Source organism: Ascaphus truei, chromosome 1 (assembly GCF_040206685.1).
Source record: "Ascaphus truei isolate aAscTru1 chromosome 1, aAscTru1.hap1, whole genome shotgun sequence".
Lineage (NCBI taxonomy): Eukaryota > Metazoa > Chordata > Amphibia > Anura > Ascaphidae > Ascaphus > Ascaphus truei.
The window spans coordinates 552,554,795-552,572,129 of record NC_134483.1 but is presented as its reverse complement, the minus strand read 5'-3'; the positions used below and the strand labels follow the sequence as shown (position 1 = coordinate 552,572,129).

Below are 17,335 nucleotides of genomic sequence, written 5' to 3'. Positions count from 1 at the left end.
CTGGACGGTGTATACGCAGTGTGTTTGCAATGCATTCTGGTCAGTGTATTCGCAGGGTGTTTGCAATGCATTCTGGTCGGTGTATATGCGGTGTGTTTGCAATGCATTGTGGTCAGTGTATAAGCAGTGTGTTTGCAATGCATTCTGGTCTGAATACGCGGCGTGTTTGCAATGCATTCTTGTCTGTGTATACGCGGTGTGTTTGCAATGCATTCTGGTCAGTGTATATGGGTCTGTTTGCAATGCATTCTGGTCAGTGTATATGCGGTGTGTTTGCAATGCATTCTGGTCTGTGAATACACGGTGTGTTTGCAATGCATTCTGGTCTGTGAATACGCAGTGTGTTTGCAATGCATTCTGGTCTGTGAATACGCGGTGTGTTTGCAATGCATTCTGGTCAGTGTATATGCGGTGTGTTTGCAATGCATTCTGGTCGGTATATATGGGTCTGTTTGCAATGCATTCTGGTCAGTGTATATGCGGTGTGTTTGCAATGCATTCTGGTCAGTGTATACGCGGTGTGTTTGCAGTGCATTCTGGTCTGTGAATACACGGTGTGTTTGCAATGCATTCTGGTCAGTAAATACGCGGTGTGTTTGCAATGCATTCTGGTCATTGTATATGCGGTGTGTTTGCAATGCATTCTGCTCTGTGAATACGCGGTGTGTTTGCAATGCATTCTGGTCAGTGTATATGGGTCTGTTTGCAATGCATTCTGGTCAGTGTATACGCGGTGTGTTTGCAGTGCATTGTGGTCAGTGTATACGCGGTGTGTTTGCAGTGCATTCTGGTCAGTAAATACGCGGTGTGTTTGCAATGCATTCTGGTCATTGTATATGCGGTGTGTTTGCAATGCATTCTGGTCTGTGAATACGCGGTGTGTTTGCAATGCATTCTGGTCAGTGTATATGCGGTGTGTTTGCAATGCATTCTGGTCTGTGTATACGCAGTGTGTTTGCAATGCATTCTGGTCTGTGAATACGCGGTGTGTTTGCAGTGCATTCTGGTCTGTGAATACGCGGTGTGTTTGCAATGCATTGTGGTCAGTGTATACGCAGTGTGTTTGCAATGCATTCTGGTCTGTGAATATGCGGCGTGTTTGCAGTGCATTCTTGTCTGTGTATACGCGGTGTGTTTGCAATGCATTCTGGTCAGTGTATATGCGGTGTGTTTGCAATGCATTCTGGTCTGTGAATACGCGGTGTGTTTGCAATGCATTCTGGTCAGTAAATACGTGGTGTGTTTGCAATGCATTCTGGTCTGTGTATACGCGGTGTGTTTGCAGTGCATTCTGGTCTGTGTATACGCGGTGTGTTTGCAGTGCATTCTGGTCTGTGTATACGCGGTGTGTTTGCAGTGCATTGTGGTCTGTGTATATGCGGTGTGTTTGCAGTGCATTGTGGTCAGTGAATACGCGGTGTGTTTGCAGTGCATTCTGGTCAGTGAATAAGCGGTGTGTTACAATGCATTCTGGTCTGTGAATACGCGGTGTGTTTGCAGTGCATTCTGGTCTGTGTATAAGCGGTCTGTTTGCAGTGCATTGTGGTCAGTGAATACGCGGTGTGTTTACAGTGCATTGTGGTCAGTGTATACGCAGTGTGTTTGCAGTGCATTGTGGTCAGTGTATACGCAGTGTGTTTGCAGTGCATTGTGGTCTGTGAATACGCGATGTGTTTGCAGTGCATTGTGGTCAGTGTATACGCGGTGTGTTTGCAGTGCATTCTGGTCTGTGAATACGCGGTGTGTTTGCAATGCATTCTGGTCTGTGAATACGCGGTGTGTTTGCAATGCATTCTGGTCTGTGAATACGCAGTGTGTTTGCAATGCATTGTGGTCTGTGAATACGCGGTGTGTTTGCAATGCATTGTGGTCAGTGTATACGCGGTGTGTTTGCAATGCATTGTGGTCTGTGAATACGCGGTGTGTTTGCAATGCATTCTGGTCTGTGAATACGCGGTGTGTTTGCAGTGCATTCTGGTCTGTGAATACGCAGTGTGTTTGCAATGCATTGTGGTCTGTGAATACGCGGTGTGTTTGCAATGCATTCTGGTCTGTGAATACGCGGTGTGTTTGCAGTGCATTGTGGTCAGTGTATACGCGGTGTGTTTGCAGTGCATTGTGGTCAGTGTATACGCGGTGTGTTTGCAGTGCATTGTGGTCTGTGAATACGCGGTGTGTTTGCAGTGCATTCTGGTCTGTGTATACGCGGTGTGTTTGCAGTGCATTCTGGTCTGTGTATACACGGTGTGTTTGCAGTGCATTGTGTTGTGAAAAAAGTGATAAAGGCGCGAACAACTTAAAGGAAATGTGATTAAATAAAATTATAAGTGTTAAGATGATGAAAAAAGATAGTGTTTATACACCCAGCTCAAAACCCTCCTGGTGGGACCTGTTTCACGGGTTCCAACGGTTAAAGCAGTGTCTCAAACAATCCAGGGGGAGCATGTGGGGGAAAGACAAATGGTTCACAAATAAGTGCAGACGTAATGAATTCAATGGATTTATCAGAAAGTGTCTTGGCTCATATGATAGATCTACTCACAGGACGTCAGCAAATCAAAGGCAGTTGGCAAATTGGGTTGCCACCCGTATAGATCGTGGTAGTCAGGACCCCTTTGTAAACACTCCGTCAGCAATGCACGTGTTATATGCAAGATGAGAGAGAAGACTACATAGTGCGATCAATATGGTAAATAAATCTTTATAACACGGAGGTTTAATAAATGCGCACTTCCAATAAATCAATTAAAATCCTGCATGTATCACACAAAATGCTCCTGACGAAGCCGAGAACAGCTCTTTTTTTAGCTGGGCGAAACGCGTTGAGTGGACCAATTTTGGACGTGGAGGCGACCCGTAGCCCACCAGCGCTGCAGCCATCCTTCCGGACGGGCGCCAGGAGGGGAGTTCTGATCACAGTCACCGAGCAGTGGGAGCCAGCCGAATACCTAGGGAGGCGGTGAGCAGTTCGGCAAACCTCCATTTTTCACCATTGTGTGATACATGCATGATTTTAATTGATTTATTGGAAGTGCGCATTTATTAAACCTTCGTGTTATAAAGATTTATTTACCATATTGATCGCACTATGTAGTCTTCTCTCTCATCTTGCATATAACACGTGCATTGCTGACGGAGTGTTTACAAAGGGGTCCTGACTACCACGATCTATACGGGTGGCAACCCAATTTGCCAACTGCCTTTGATTTGCTGACGTCCTGTGAGTAGATTTATCATATGAGCCACGACACTTTCTGATAAATCCATTGAATTCATTACGTCTGCACTTATTTGTGAACCATTTGTCTTTCCCCCACATGCTCCCCCTGGATTGTTTGAGATACTGCAGTGCATTGTGGTCAGTGTATACGCGGTGTGTTTGCAGTGCATTGTGGTCAGTGTATACGCGGTGTGTTTGCAGTGCATTGTGGTCAGTGTATACGCGGTGTGTTTGCAGTGCATTCTGGTCAGTGTATTCGCAGTGTGTTTGCAGTGCATTGTGGTCAGTGTATACGCGGTGTGTTTGCAGTGCATTGTGGTCTGTGAATACGCGGTGTGTTTGCAATGCATTCTGGTCTGTGAATACGCGGTGTGCTTGCAGTGCATTCTGGTCTGTGTATTCGCAGTGTGTTTGCAGTGCATTGTAGTCTGTGAATACGCGGTGTGTTTGCAGTGCATTGTGGTCAGTGTATACGCGGTGTGTTTGCAATGCATTGTAGTCTGTGAATACGCGGTGTGTTTGCAATGCATTGTGGTCTGTGAATACGCGTTGTGTTGCAGTGCATTGTGGTCAGTGAATATGCGGTGTGTTTGCAATGCATTCTGGTCTGTGAATACGCGGTGTGTTTGCAATGCATTCTGGTCTGTGAATACGCGGTGCGTTTGCAATGCATTCTGGTCTGTGAATATGCGGTGTGTTTGCAGTGCATTCTGGTCAGTGAATACGCGGTGCGTTTGCAATGCATTCTGGTCAGTGAATACGCGGTGTGTTGCAGTGCATTCTGGTCAGTGAATACGCGGTGCGTTTGCAATGCATTCTGGTCAGTGAATACGCGGTGTGTTGCAGTGCATTCTGGTCTGTGAATATACGGTGTGTTGCAGTGCATTGTGGTCAGTGAATACGCGGTGTGTTGCAGTGCATTGTGGTCTGTGAATACGCGGTGTGTTGCAGTGCATTGTGGTCAGTGAATACGCGGTGTGTTGCAGTGCATTGTGGTCTGTGAATACGCGGTGTGTTTGCAATGCATTCTGGTCAGTGAATACGCGGTGTGTTGCAGTGCATTGTGGTCTGTGAATACGCGGTGTGTTGAAGTGCATTGTGGTTGGATGGGGATGTGACTGACCTCGCGCTGTGGTTCAGACAGTTTCTTCTTCTTGTTGGTGGCGGGTCCCGGGGCCCCATTTCCCAGGGTGCAGCTCACCACGACGGGCGCGCCTCCCTCACACGCTGCGGTGCTGTTCCGTTTGTAGAACTCCAGGGGGCAGAGCGATAGGTGCACCTCCGTCCCGGTGCAAGCCACAGAGTGCAGGCGGAACGCGGGCTGCTGCTTCTCCAAGTACAGCCTAGGAGAGAGAGTGCAGAGCGTGGGGTGTACAGAGCGTGGGGTGTGCAGAGCGTGGGGTGTGCAGAGCGTGGGGTGTGCAGAGCGTGAGGTGTGCAGAGCGTGGGGTGTGCAGAGCGTCGGGTGTGCAGAGCGTGGGGTGTGCAGAGCGTGGGGAGTGCAGAGCGATAGGTGCACCTCCGTCCCGGTGCAAGCCACAGAGTGCAGGCGGAACGTGGGCTGCTGCTTCTCCAAGTACAGCCTAGGAGAGAGAGTGCAGAGCGTGGGGTGTGCAGAGCGTGGGGTATGCAGAGCGTGGGGTGTGCAGAGCGATAGGTACACCTCCGTCCCGGTGCAAGCCACAGAGTGCAGGCGGAACGTGGGCTGCTGCTTCTCCAAGTACAGCCTAGGAGAGAGAGTGCAGAGCGTGGGGTGTGCAGAGCGGGGGGTGTGCAGAGCGATAGGTGCACCTCCGTCCCGGTGCAAGCCACAGAGTGCAGGCGGAACGAGGGCTGCTGCTTCTCCAAGTACAGCCTAGGAGAGAGAGTGCAGAGCGTGGGGTGTACAGAGCGTGGGGTGTGCAGAGCGTGGGGTGTGCAGAGCGTGGGGTGTGCAGAGCGATAGGTGCACCTCCGTCCTGGTGCAAGCCACAGAGTGCAGGCGGAACGAGGGCTGCTGATTCTCCAAGTACAGCCTAGGAGAGAGAGTGCAGAGCGTGGGGTGTGCAGAGCGTGGGGTGTGCAGAGCGTGGGGTGCACCTCCGTCCCGGTGCAAGCCACAGAGTGCAGGTGGAACGCGGGCTGCTGCTTCTCCAAGTACAGCCTAGGAGAGAGAGTGCAGAGCGTGGGGTGTGCAGAGCGTGGGGTGTGCAGAGCGTGGGGTGTGCAGAGCGTGGGGAGTGCAGAGCGATAGGTGCACCTCCGTCCCGGTGCAAGCCACAGAGTGCAGGCGGAACGAGGGCTGCTGCTTCTCCAAGTACAGCCTAGGAGAGAGAGTGCAGAGCGTGGGGTGTACAGAGCGTGGGGTGTGCAGAGCGTGGGGTGTGCAGAGCGTGGGGTGTGCAGAGCGATAGGTGCACCTCCGTCCCGGTGCAAGCCACAGAGTGCAGGCGGAACGAGGGCTGCTGCTTCTCCAAGTACAGCCTAGGAGAGAGAGTGCAGAGCGTGGGGTGTGCAGAGCGTGGGGTGTGCAGAGCGTGGGGTGTGCAGAGCGTGGGGTGCACCTCCGTCCCGGTGCAAGCCACAGAGTGCAGGTGGAACGCGGGCTGCTGCTTCTCCAAGTACAGCCTAGGAGAGAGAGTGCAGAGCGTGGGGTGTACAGAGCGTGGGGTGTGCAGAGCGTGGGGTGTGCAGAGCATGGGGTGTGCAGAGCGATAGGTGCACCTCCGTCCCGGTGCAAGCCACAGAGTGCAGGTGGAACGCGGGCTGCTGCTTCTCCAAGTACAGCCTAGGAGAGAGAGTGCAGAGCGTGGGGTGTGCAGAGCGTGGGGTGTGCAGAGCGTGGGGTGCACCTCCGTCTCGGTGCAAGCCACAGCGTGCAGGTGGAACGCGGGCTGCTGCTTCTCCAAGTACAGCCTAGGAGAGAGAGTGCAGAGCGTGGGGTGTGCAGAGCGTGGGGTCTGCAGAGTGTGGGGTGTGGAGAGCGTGGGGTGTGCAGAGCGTGGGGTGCACCTCCGTCCCGGTGCAAGCCACAGAGTGCAGAGCGTGGGATGTGCAGAGCGTGGGGTGTGCAGAGCGGGGGGTGTGCAGAGCGGGGGGGTGCAGAGCGTGGGGTGTGCAGAGCGGGGCGTCTGTGCAGAGCGTGGGGTGTGCAGAGCGTGGGGTGTGCAGAGCGTCAGGTGTGCAGAGCGTGGGGTGTGCAGAGCGTGGGGAGTGCAGAGCGTGGGGTGTGCAGAGCGGGGCGTCTGTGCAGAGCGTGGGGTTTGCAGAGCAGGGCGTCTGTGCAGAGCGGGGCGTCTGTGCAGAGCGGGGCGTCTGTGCAGAGCGGGGCGTCTGTGCAGAGCGGGGCATCTGTGCAGAGCGGGGCGTCTGTGCAGAGTGTGGGGTGTGCAGAGCGTGGGGTGTGCAGAGCGGGGCGTCTGTGCAGAGCGGGGCGTCTGTGCAGAGCGGGGCATCTGTGCATAGCAGGGGGTGTGCAGAGCGGGGCGTTTGTGCAGAGCGTGGGGTGTGCAGAGCGTGGCGTCTGTGCAGAGCGTGGTGTGTGCAGAAAGTGGGGTGTGCAGAGCGAGGCGTCTGTGCAGAGCGTGGGGTGTGCAGAGCGTGGCGTCTGTGCATAGCGGGGGGGGTGCAGAGCGTGGGGTCTGTGCAGAGCATGGGGTCTGTGCAGAGCGTGGGGTGTGCAGAAAGTGGCGTCTGTGCAGAGCATGGGGTGTGCAGAGCATGGGGTGTGCAGAGTGTGGGGTGTGTAGAGCGAGGTGTGTGTGCAGACTAGGGGGGGGGGGTGCAGAGAAGCGAGTGTGCCGAGTGGAGCATGTGCAAAGCGCGTGGTGTGTGTAGAGCGGAGCATGTGTGCAGAGCGTGGCGTCTATGCAGAGTGTGGGGTGTGCAGTAGGTGGGGTGCAGAGCAAAGTGTGCACAGTGGTGCGTATGCAGAGCGTGGGGTGTGTGTACAGACCATGCCAGGTGTGTGCGGGGTGTGTTCAGAGCGGGGGTGTGCGTACAGTGTGGGGTCTGCAGCGCATGGGGCATACAGAGCGACTGTGCACAATCTGCTCTGCATGTCATACACACACTGCTCTGCATGTCACACACACACAGACACACTGCACTGCATGTCACACACACACACTGCTCTGCATGTCACACACTCACACTGCTCTGCATGTCACACACGCACTGCTTTGCATGTCATACATACACACTGCTCTGCATGTCACACACACTGCCCCGCATATGACACACACACACACACACTGCCCCGCATTTGACACACACACAAACACACACTGCCCCGCATGTGACACACACACACACTAACCCGCATGTGACACACACACTGCCCCGCATGTGACACACACACACACACACACTGCCCCGCATGTGACACACACACACTGCCCCGCATGTGACACACACACAGACACACACTGCCCCGCATGTGACACACACACACACTGCCCCGCATGTGACACACACACACACACTGCCCCGCATGTGACACACACACTGCCCCGAATGTGACACACACACACTGCCCCACATGTGACACACACACACTGCCCCGCATGTGACACACACACTGCTCTCCATGTCACACACACTGCTCTGCATTTCACACACACTGCTCTGCATGTCACACACTGCTCTGCATGTCACACACTGTGCTCTGCATGTCACACACACTGCTCTGCATGTCACACACTGTGCTCTGCATGTCACACACACTGCTCTGCATGTCACACACTGTTCTGCATGTCACACACACTGCTCTGCATGTCACACACATACACACACTGCTCTGCATGTCACACACTGCTCTGCATGTCACACACACACTGCTCTGTATGTCATACACACTGCTCTGCATGTGACACACACTGCTCTGCATATCATACACACTGCTCTGCATGTCATACACACATGCTGCTCTACATGTGACACACCCGTTGCTCTGCATGTCACACACACACTGCTCTGCACGTCACAAACACACTGCTCTGCATGTCACACACATACACACACTGCCCTGCATGTGACACACACACAGCCCCGCATGTGACACCCACACACACACTGCCCCGCATGTGACACACGCACACACACTGCCCCGCATGTGACACACACAGAAACACTACCCCGCATGTGACACACACACACACACACTGCCCCGCATGTGACACACACACACACTGCCCCGCATGTGACACACACACATACTGCCCCGAATGTGACACACACACACACACTGCCTCGCATGTGACACACACACACACACACAAACACACACACTGCCCCACATGTGACACACACACACACTGCCCCGCTTGTAACACACACACACTGCCCCACATGTGACACACACACACACACTGCCGCACATGTGACACACACACACACACTGCCCCGCATGTGACACACACACACTGCCCTGCTTGTGACACCCACTCTCACACTGCCCCGCATGTGACACACACACACACACACACACACACTGCTCTGCATATCACACACACACACACACTGCTCTGCATGTCCCACACGCACTGCTCTGCATGTCATACACACACTGCTCTGCATGTCACACACACACTGCTCTGCATGTCACACATGCACTGCTCTGCATGTCATACACACACTGCTCTGCATGTCATACACACACTGCTCTGCATGTCACACACACACTGCTCTGCATGTCACACACGCACTGCTCTGCATGTCACACACGCACTGCTCTGCATGTCATACTGTAACAGGGGACTTATCCCTGTTCAGTAATGTGCCTTTAATCCAGCAGTGTGGTGGTTAACTGCTGGTAGTCAATTAACAAACACCACCTGCCTGATTGCTTACAAAAGCCTGACTTTTGAGACAGGGAGGGGGACTCCTTAGCTCTGACTGAGAGCTGAACTTTGGAGAGACAGAGCAGAGTGTTCTTGAGTCTCACAGGAGAGACTGTGCAGGAGAATGCACATCTCTGGAGCTGACCGGTCTTGAGCTCTGCCCAACAAAGCTGATTGCAAGACACCAAATAAGACTTCTAAACCTGGATGCTGATATTTTCTGTGCATGCATGAGTGCGGTTCCAGGAGAACAGAGAAGCTTACTCAACCTCAACTAACAGATAAGACTTTCATTCTTAAAAGACTGCTTATATCTGCGTATTGCATGCTACGTGTGTTTGGGGGCTGGGAGAAATGCTTAACTGACGGAGATGTGAATCAAGTGCATGGGATTTCACTAGAAATACTCCCAAGGTGAATAGAAGCTTTGTTCCCCCCCTGTGTTTGGATAATTTCCTGATGAGAAGGAAAAGGCACAATAAAGCATATTATAATTTCACCTTATAAAGCCTCCCATTGTGTACCTCTGTGAACGTCCGTCTACATATGGTGTCCGAGGTGGGACAATAGGTGTCTTTGTAGTTAAAAAGGACCGGAGAGTTTTATGTGAAATTTTTTGTTATGCTTTTTGCCTACAAACAAGTCTGAGAAAAAAAAAAACCTCATGCAGCAGAGATCAGAGTTAAAGGGATACACACCACTGAAAACTTACACTGCATTGAAACTTACAAAAACACAGATGGACTCTTTGCCCCAATCCTAAGAGGAGAGTGACTACTGAAACAGCTAATCTTTTTTTTTTTTTTTTTTGCCTATCACAAAGTGTAATATGGTCATTGAAATAGGGATTTTTGCCTTCTAGCCATAGTCAGGGTTCAAGAAGTGAGTCAGCCCTTAAAAAGGGATAGGTGTTTGTTGTTTTCAAAAGTTTCGCTGAAGCAGTGAATACATATGGTGACCCATGAGTGGTACTGATTTTGCAAATAAAGGTTGCCACACCGCATAGGGCTACCAGCTGTGAATGGAGTATATGCAGAAAAGTGTGAAAATTGATACAAAGACTGTGCTGAAGCAGGGGTATTTTTAGCAAACAAATGCTGAGTGTAAAATTGCCCTATAAAGGAAAAAGGTATTTCAAAGCCAATTGCTGAGTGTTGAGTCACCCTGCCGGGAATGAAAGAAATAGTCCACTGCAAAGAATGTTTTTCTGCAAGTAAAAATCTGCCTATATACTGTATATCTTGGGAGAAAACAGACACCCAAAGTGTGACGTGTGAATGCCATAATACCCAAAGATGAGACTAAAAATTACTGAACTCAGGCAGAAAACCAAATTCTGTTGCTGAAGCGGAGGGATACCACCTAGCAAGAAAATGGTGTAAAGCAAATAGACTTTTTTACCTAGCAACTGCACATCTTGTATACCTGATAAGAGAAAATGCATGCACAGTACTGCTGATATTGTAAAACTTATCCAAGAAACAGATATTCTACAGAGATGCCTGTGAGAGCTACGACCTCTACACGCAAAATATGCCCATCTGTAGGACTACCACAATTGGGGGTTCTAGCAAATACAGTAGCAACAGCTGCAATAGCGCCTCCTGAGGTCAGGAAGAAAATGACACCTGATAGCCTAAAAATGGAGGACAAGATGCAGCGTTCCTGTAATGAACCCTACCCCACGGAAGAGTGGCCCTTCCAGTCCAATAAAGAGGAAGACATCTCTTACGGGGAACCCGAACCGAGTCACACCCACAAAACACCCCAAGAATGGTGGGGGTGCCTGAACTAGGCATGAACAGAAAAGACCGCTCCCTTTGATGACGAATATGATCAGCAGGAGACAGAGCAGGAGCAGTGGATCACTGAATATTTCCGTCAGCTATTACAGTTGCAAGAAAAGCCGGGTGGATCCAGTGACGCTGCTAAAACTTCAAATGAAGATGGAGCCCCAGTATCCCTGAAGGGACGGAGTCATCCAAAACAAAAAGGAAGAAAAAGAAAAGCGGTTCTTCACTTACCGTGGAAGGAACAGACACGTCCGCAGATCTTGCGGAGGAAAAGGGGGACCGAGTTGCCCTGCAGGCTAGAGAAAATGGAGAATTCGTCCCGCGGTTAACCGAATATCCAGAGGGCCCAAGGCAGAAATAGTGTACCCCAAAGAAGTGTCTGTCCGGTGCCAACAGTGAGGAACCCTCTACCAGTCATCCCAGGGAAGTGGAGCCGGAACCAGTGAGTGACGATCCCTTGACCAGCCCTGAAGACGGCCTGAAAATTGCCAGGCATGACTGTGATCTGCTCTGTGAAGAATTGGAAAGGGAGAAAAAAAATAATGCTGAGCTACAGAAGACTGTGCTCGCAATTTACTCTGCGGCCAAGACCGAATTGGAGGATCTCAAGACTGAGCTAGATACTGTAAAGGCTACTATTTCCGCCATGGATGAAAAGCAGAGCCAATCTGATAAAATGTTGGCTACGCTAAAGCGGAAATATGAGGAGGCACTGAAGCAGATGACAGTCTTCCAGCAGGAGGTTCACTGAGCTGAATGCCTCACAACAGGAGGTCAACAGTGAGCTGAATGCCTCACAACAGGAGGTCAACAGTGTCCGGATAGAAGTGGACGTATCTCAGAAAGAGGTTCAGACACTCCGCAGAGCACTGGATGCCTCACATCATGAGACCAACAGCTGCCGCACAGACCTGGAAGTTTCCAGAAAGGAACTACACAGGCTCACTGAGGAGCTGGACATTGCTAAAGAAACTATTGGTAATCTTGATACAGATCTCAGTCTCTCAGAAGGAGCTTCAGACCCTCAACCTAGAGAAGGAAGTCTCACGCCAGGAGATGGTCATTCTCGAAGCAGATGTGCGTAAATGGAAGGGGGACTGGAAAGAAGCCCTGAAGAATACAGAGACTGAAAAAGGAGAAAATTCAAGATTAAAAAGAGAACTTAAAACTGAAAAGAAAATTTTCAGTTGACAGAAGAAGTCAATGAAAAGTTTGAAGCAGAGCACCGACTGCAGAACCAACTGCAAGGTCTGCGTACACACCTCCAGTATGCTGAGGAGAAGCAGCAAACGCTGCAGGAAGAAAAACTGCAGGCTGCTAAAGCGGTACAAGCGCTGCAGGAACGTCTGAATACCCAGTACGTCCCCACAGAGCAGTATGAGGAGTTAAAGGCCACGCTGCATGTCTTCAGAGCATCATTGGAAGCGGAGCTTCAATACCAGGTGACTCTGTATGAGAGGGAGCGTGAGAAGGCTCAGAAACTGGAGCAAGAGCTGGAGAGACAGAGAGACTGTTCCATTCCTTTGAGTCAGTACACCAAGGAGAAAACAGACGCAGCGGCAACCTTGACGACAAAAATTACAGAGCTCCAGAATATGAAGGAAACTCTGACACAGACTCTGCAGACCAGTAACTTACAGATTCCTCAAATAAGGAAAAAGGTATTGGCTCTGCCCAAGCACCAGTATCCCACAGTAACTAATGCCCGTAAGGACAAGGGTACAGTGAGAGTTGGGGACTCTACGCAACTTCAAAACAAAATTACGAAGTTGGAGCCACCTAAGAAAGCACTAGCCAAACCTACAGCTGCCCAACATGCAACAAACAGAGGTAGGAGTGCAGAATCAAAGCCAGAAGAATCCTTAGCTGAGGAAGCTGAAAAAATAGGATGTTCTCTGGAAAAGGAGGTGGAGGTTCAACTCAGTCCCAAAGAAGCTGAACTGGCGACTCTGTGGTGTGGAGAAACTGCAGAAAGACTGCTTCAAGAGCAGAAAACTCTAAGGGCTAGTTCTAACTGCCCTACAACTGTTGCCATACACTTTGTCTACAAAAAGAGGAATGCCCGACGCAACAAATCTCATGACCACGCACGCGAAAAAAAGACTTTAAGTGGAAAAAGTCCTCCTCGAGCGACTGAGGAGTGCTGATCTCAAGCAAAAATAAACTATAAAAATAAACTGGAGAAAGGGCTCCAATCCCAGCGGGACAGAGGGTTCTCTTCCTCCATCCACTCTCATTCAAGTCACAGAAAGATCTCGAATGAGAGTGGAAGGATGGGCTTTGGCCGTGGTAAGCCCGAGCTTTCCACAAACAGGGGAGGTATGTAACAGGGGACTTATCCCTGTTCAGTAATGTGCCTTTAATCCAGCAGTGTGGTGGTTAACTGCTGGTAGTCAATTAACAAACACCACCTGCCTGATTGCTTACAAAAGCCTGTCTTTTGAGACAGGGAGGGGGACTCCTTAGCTCTGACTGAGAGCTGAACTTTGGAGAGACAGAGCAGAGTGTTCTTGAGTCTCACAGGAGAGACTGTGCAGGAGAATGCACATCTCTGGAGCTGACCGGTCTTGAGCTCTGCCCAACAAAGCTGATTGCAAGACACCAAATAAGACTTCTAAACCTGGATGCTGATATTTTCTGTGCACGCATGGGTGCGGTTCCAGGAGAACAGAGAAGCTTACTCAACCTCAACTAACAGATAAGACTTTCATTCTTAAAAGACTGCTTATATCTGCTTATTGCATGCTATGTGTGTTTGGGGCTGGGAGAAATGCTTAACTGACGGAGATGTGAATTAAGTGCATGGGATTTCACTAGAAATACTCCCAAGTGGATAGAAGCTTTGTTCCCCCCCGTGTTTGGATAATTTCCTGATGAGAAGGAAAAGGCACAATAAAGCCTATTATAATTTCACCTTATAAAGCCTCCCATTGTGTACCTCTGTGAACATCCGTCTACACATACACACACTGCTCTGCATTTCATACACACACTGCTCTGCATGTCACACACACACACACTGCTCTGCATGTCACACACGCACTGCTTTGCATGTCATACACATACTGCTCTGCATGTCAAACACACACACTGCTCTGCACGTCACAAACACACTGCCCCGCATGTGACACACATACACACACTGCTCTGCATGTCACACACACTGCTCTGCATGTCACACACACATGCTGCTCTACATGTGACACACCCATTGCTCTGCATGTCACACACACACTGCTCTGCACGTCAGAAACACATGTCACACACATACACACACTGCATGTCACACACATACACACACTGCCCTGCATGTGACACACACACAGCCCAGCATGTGACACCCACACACACACTGCCCCGCATGTGACACACGCACACACACACACACACACACACACTGCCCCGCATGTGACACACACAGACACACTGCCCCGCATGTGACACACACACACACACTGCCCCGCATGTGACACACACACACACACTGCCCCGCATGTGACACACACACACACTGCCCCGCATGTGACACACACACACACACTGCCCCGCATGTGACACACACACACACACTGCCCCGCTTGTAACACACACACACTGCCCCACATGTGACACACACACACACTGCCCCGCATGTGACACACACACACACACACACACACACACATTGCCACGCATGTGACACACACACACTGCCCTGCATGTGACACCCACACACACACTGCCGTGCATGTGACACACACACACACTGCCCTGCATATGACACACACACACACACACTGCCCCGCATGTGACACCCACACACACACTGCCCTGCATGTGACACACACACACACTGCCCTGCATGTGACACACACACACTGCCCTGCATGTGACACACACACAGCCCCGCATGTGACACAAACACACACACTGCCCCGCATGTGACACAAACACACACACTGCCCTGCATGTGACACACACACACACACTGCCCCGCATGTGACACACACACACACACTGCCCCGCATGTGACACACACACACACTGCCCCGCATGTGACACACACACACTGCCCCGCATGTGACACACACACACACTGCCCCGCATGTGACACAAACACACACACTGCCCTGCATGTGACACACACACTGCCCCGCATGTGACACACACACACACACACTGCCCCACATGTGACACACACACACACACACACACTGCCCCACATGTGACACACACACACACACTGCTCTGCACGTCACAAACACACTGCTCTGCATGTCACACACATACACACACTGCCATGCATGAGACACACACACAGCCCCGCATGTGACACCCACACACACTGCCCCTCATGTGAGACACACAGTATAGTACTGTATTGTATTGTATGTGTTTATTTATATAGCGCCATTAATGTACATAGCACTTCACAGTAGTAATACATGTGGTAATCACATAAATAATAGATATTATAGGCTAAAGCAGTAAAATTCAGGGCATTATTGGAAACCCTGCTCTCTGATTGGTTAGAATTCAGGGCATTATTGGAAACCCTGCTCTCTGATTGGTTGGAATTCAGGGCATTATTGGAAACCCTGCTCTCTGATTGGTTAGAATTCCGGGCTTTATCCACAGTAATGCCCGGAATTTCAGCAGTTTGCAAAATGCAGTTTTCAATCTGTTTATTTCCAGCCAATCAGCTTTCAGAACAGCTGAGACAGGGCAGGGGATTGGTTTGAATTAAGTAAAAGCTCTGAGACATGGCAGGGGATTGGTCAAAAAGTATCAGCCACAGTTTGACTCCTCCCCCTCCCGAGCTGACTGAGATTTTCTGAGCAGATTCTGTTGAATTGGGGGGGGGGGGGGAGGTGCTGTGTTGTGGGGGTGAGGGGGGAGAGGTGCTGTGTTGTGTGTGTGTGGGGGGGAGGTGCTGTGTTGTGTGTGTGTGTGGGGGGGGGAGGTGCTGTGTTTGTGTGTGTGTGTTGTGTAGAGGTGCTGTGTTGTGTGTGTGTGTGTGTGTGTGTGTGGGGGGGGGGGTGTAGAGGTGCTGTGTTGTGTGTGTGGGGGGGGTGTAGAGGTGCTGTGTGTGGGGGGGTGTAGAGGTGCTGTGTGTGTGGAGGGGTGTAGAGGTGCTGTGTGTGTGGGGGGGTGTAGAGGTGTTGTGTGTGTGTGGGGGGGTGTAGAGGTGCTGTGTGTGTGGGGGGGGGGTGTAGAGGTGCTGTATTGTTTGTTGTGTGTGTGTGGGGGGGGTGTAGAGGTGCTGTGTTGTGTGTGTGTGTGGGGGGGGTGTAGAGGTGCTGTGTTGTGCTGGGCGGTGGGGGGGGTGGGGAGGGGGTGTAGAAGTGCTGTGTTGTGCTGTGCTGGGTGGGGGGGGGGTGGGGAGGGGGTGTAGAGGTGCTGTGTTGTGCTGTGTGGGGGGAGAGGGGGTGTAGAGGTGCTGTGTTGTGCTGTGTGGGGGGGGGGGGGAGGGGTGTAGAGGTGCTGTGTTGTGCTGTGTGTGTGTGGGGGGGGGTGTAGAGGTGCTGTGTGTCGGGGGGGTGTAGAGGTGCTGTGTGTGTGTGGGGGGGGGGTGTAGAGGTGCTGTGTTGTGCTGTGTGTGTGTGGGGGGGGGGTGTAGAGGTGCTGTGTTGTGCTGTGTGTGTGTGGGGGGGGGGTGTAGAGGTGCTGTGTTGTGCTGTGTGTAGAGCTGGGGGGGAGAGTGCAAAGTTTAGTAAGTGGCTGCAGTGTGTGTGTTTGTGTTGTGCTGTTGTATGTGTAGCAGCAGTTTGTGTGAGTGTAGAGCTTGTGTGTGTGTGTGTGTGTGTGTGTGTGTGTGTGTGTTGTGCTGTTGTATGTGTAGCAGCAGTTTGTGTGAGTGTAGAGCTGATGTGTGTGTGTGTGTGTATTGTATTGTATGTCTTTATTTATATAGCGCCATTAATGTACATAGCGCTTCACAGCAGTAATACACGTGGTAATCAAATAAATAACAGATAATATAAATAACAGATAATATAAATAACAGATCATGGGAATAAGAGCTTCAGACATAAAAGTAACATTAAGGAAGAGGAGTCCCTGCTCCGAGGAGCTTACAGTCTAATTGGTAGGTAGGGAGAACGTACAGAGACAGGAGGAGGGAGTTCTGGTAAGTGCGTCTGCAGGGGGCCAAGCTTTATGTATCATGTGTTCAGAATAACCACAGTGCTATTCATATGCTTCTTTAAGCAAGTGTGTCTTAAGGTGGGTCTTAAAGGTGGATAGAGAGGGTGCTAGTCGGGTACTGAGGGGAAGGGCATTCCAGAGGTGTGGGGCAGTCAGTGAAAAAGGTTTAAGGCGGGAGAGGGCTTTAGATACAAAGGGGGTAGAAAGAAGACATCCTTGAGCAGAACGCAAGAGTCTGGATGGTGCATAAGGAGAAATTAGGGATGAGATGTAAGGAGGGGCAGAAGAGTGTAAAGCTTTAAAAGTGAGGAGAAGAATGGAGTGTGAGATGCGGGATTTGATCGGAAGCCAGGAGAGGGATTTCAGGAGGGGAGATG

At 51.1% G+C, this 17,335-nt stretch overlaps 1 protein-coding gene across 4 annotated transcripts in view; it reads right to left on the bottom strand.

Moving 5' to 3' along the window:
- Positions 1-17,335, bottom strand: part of LOXL3 (lysyl oxidase like 3) — a 244,974-nt gene that overhangs the window by 145,554 nt on the left and 82,085 nt on the right. For all 4 annotated transcript variants that reach the window (XM_075573920.1, XM_075573929.1, XM_075573947.1 and 1 more), the window contains exon 5: positions 4,344-4,563. In XM_075573920.1, coding sequence (XP_075430035.1) covers positions 4,344-4,563 — 220 coding nt within the window. The remainder of the gene's footprint in view (positions 1-4,343; positions 4,564-17,335) is intronic.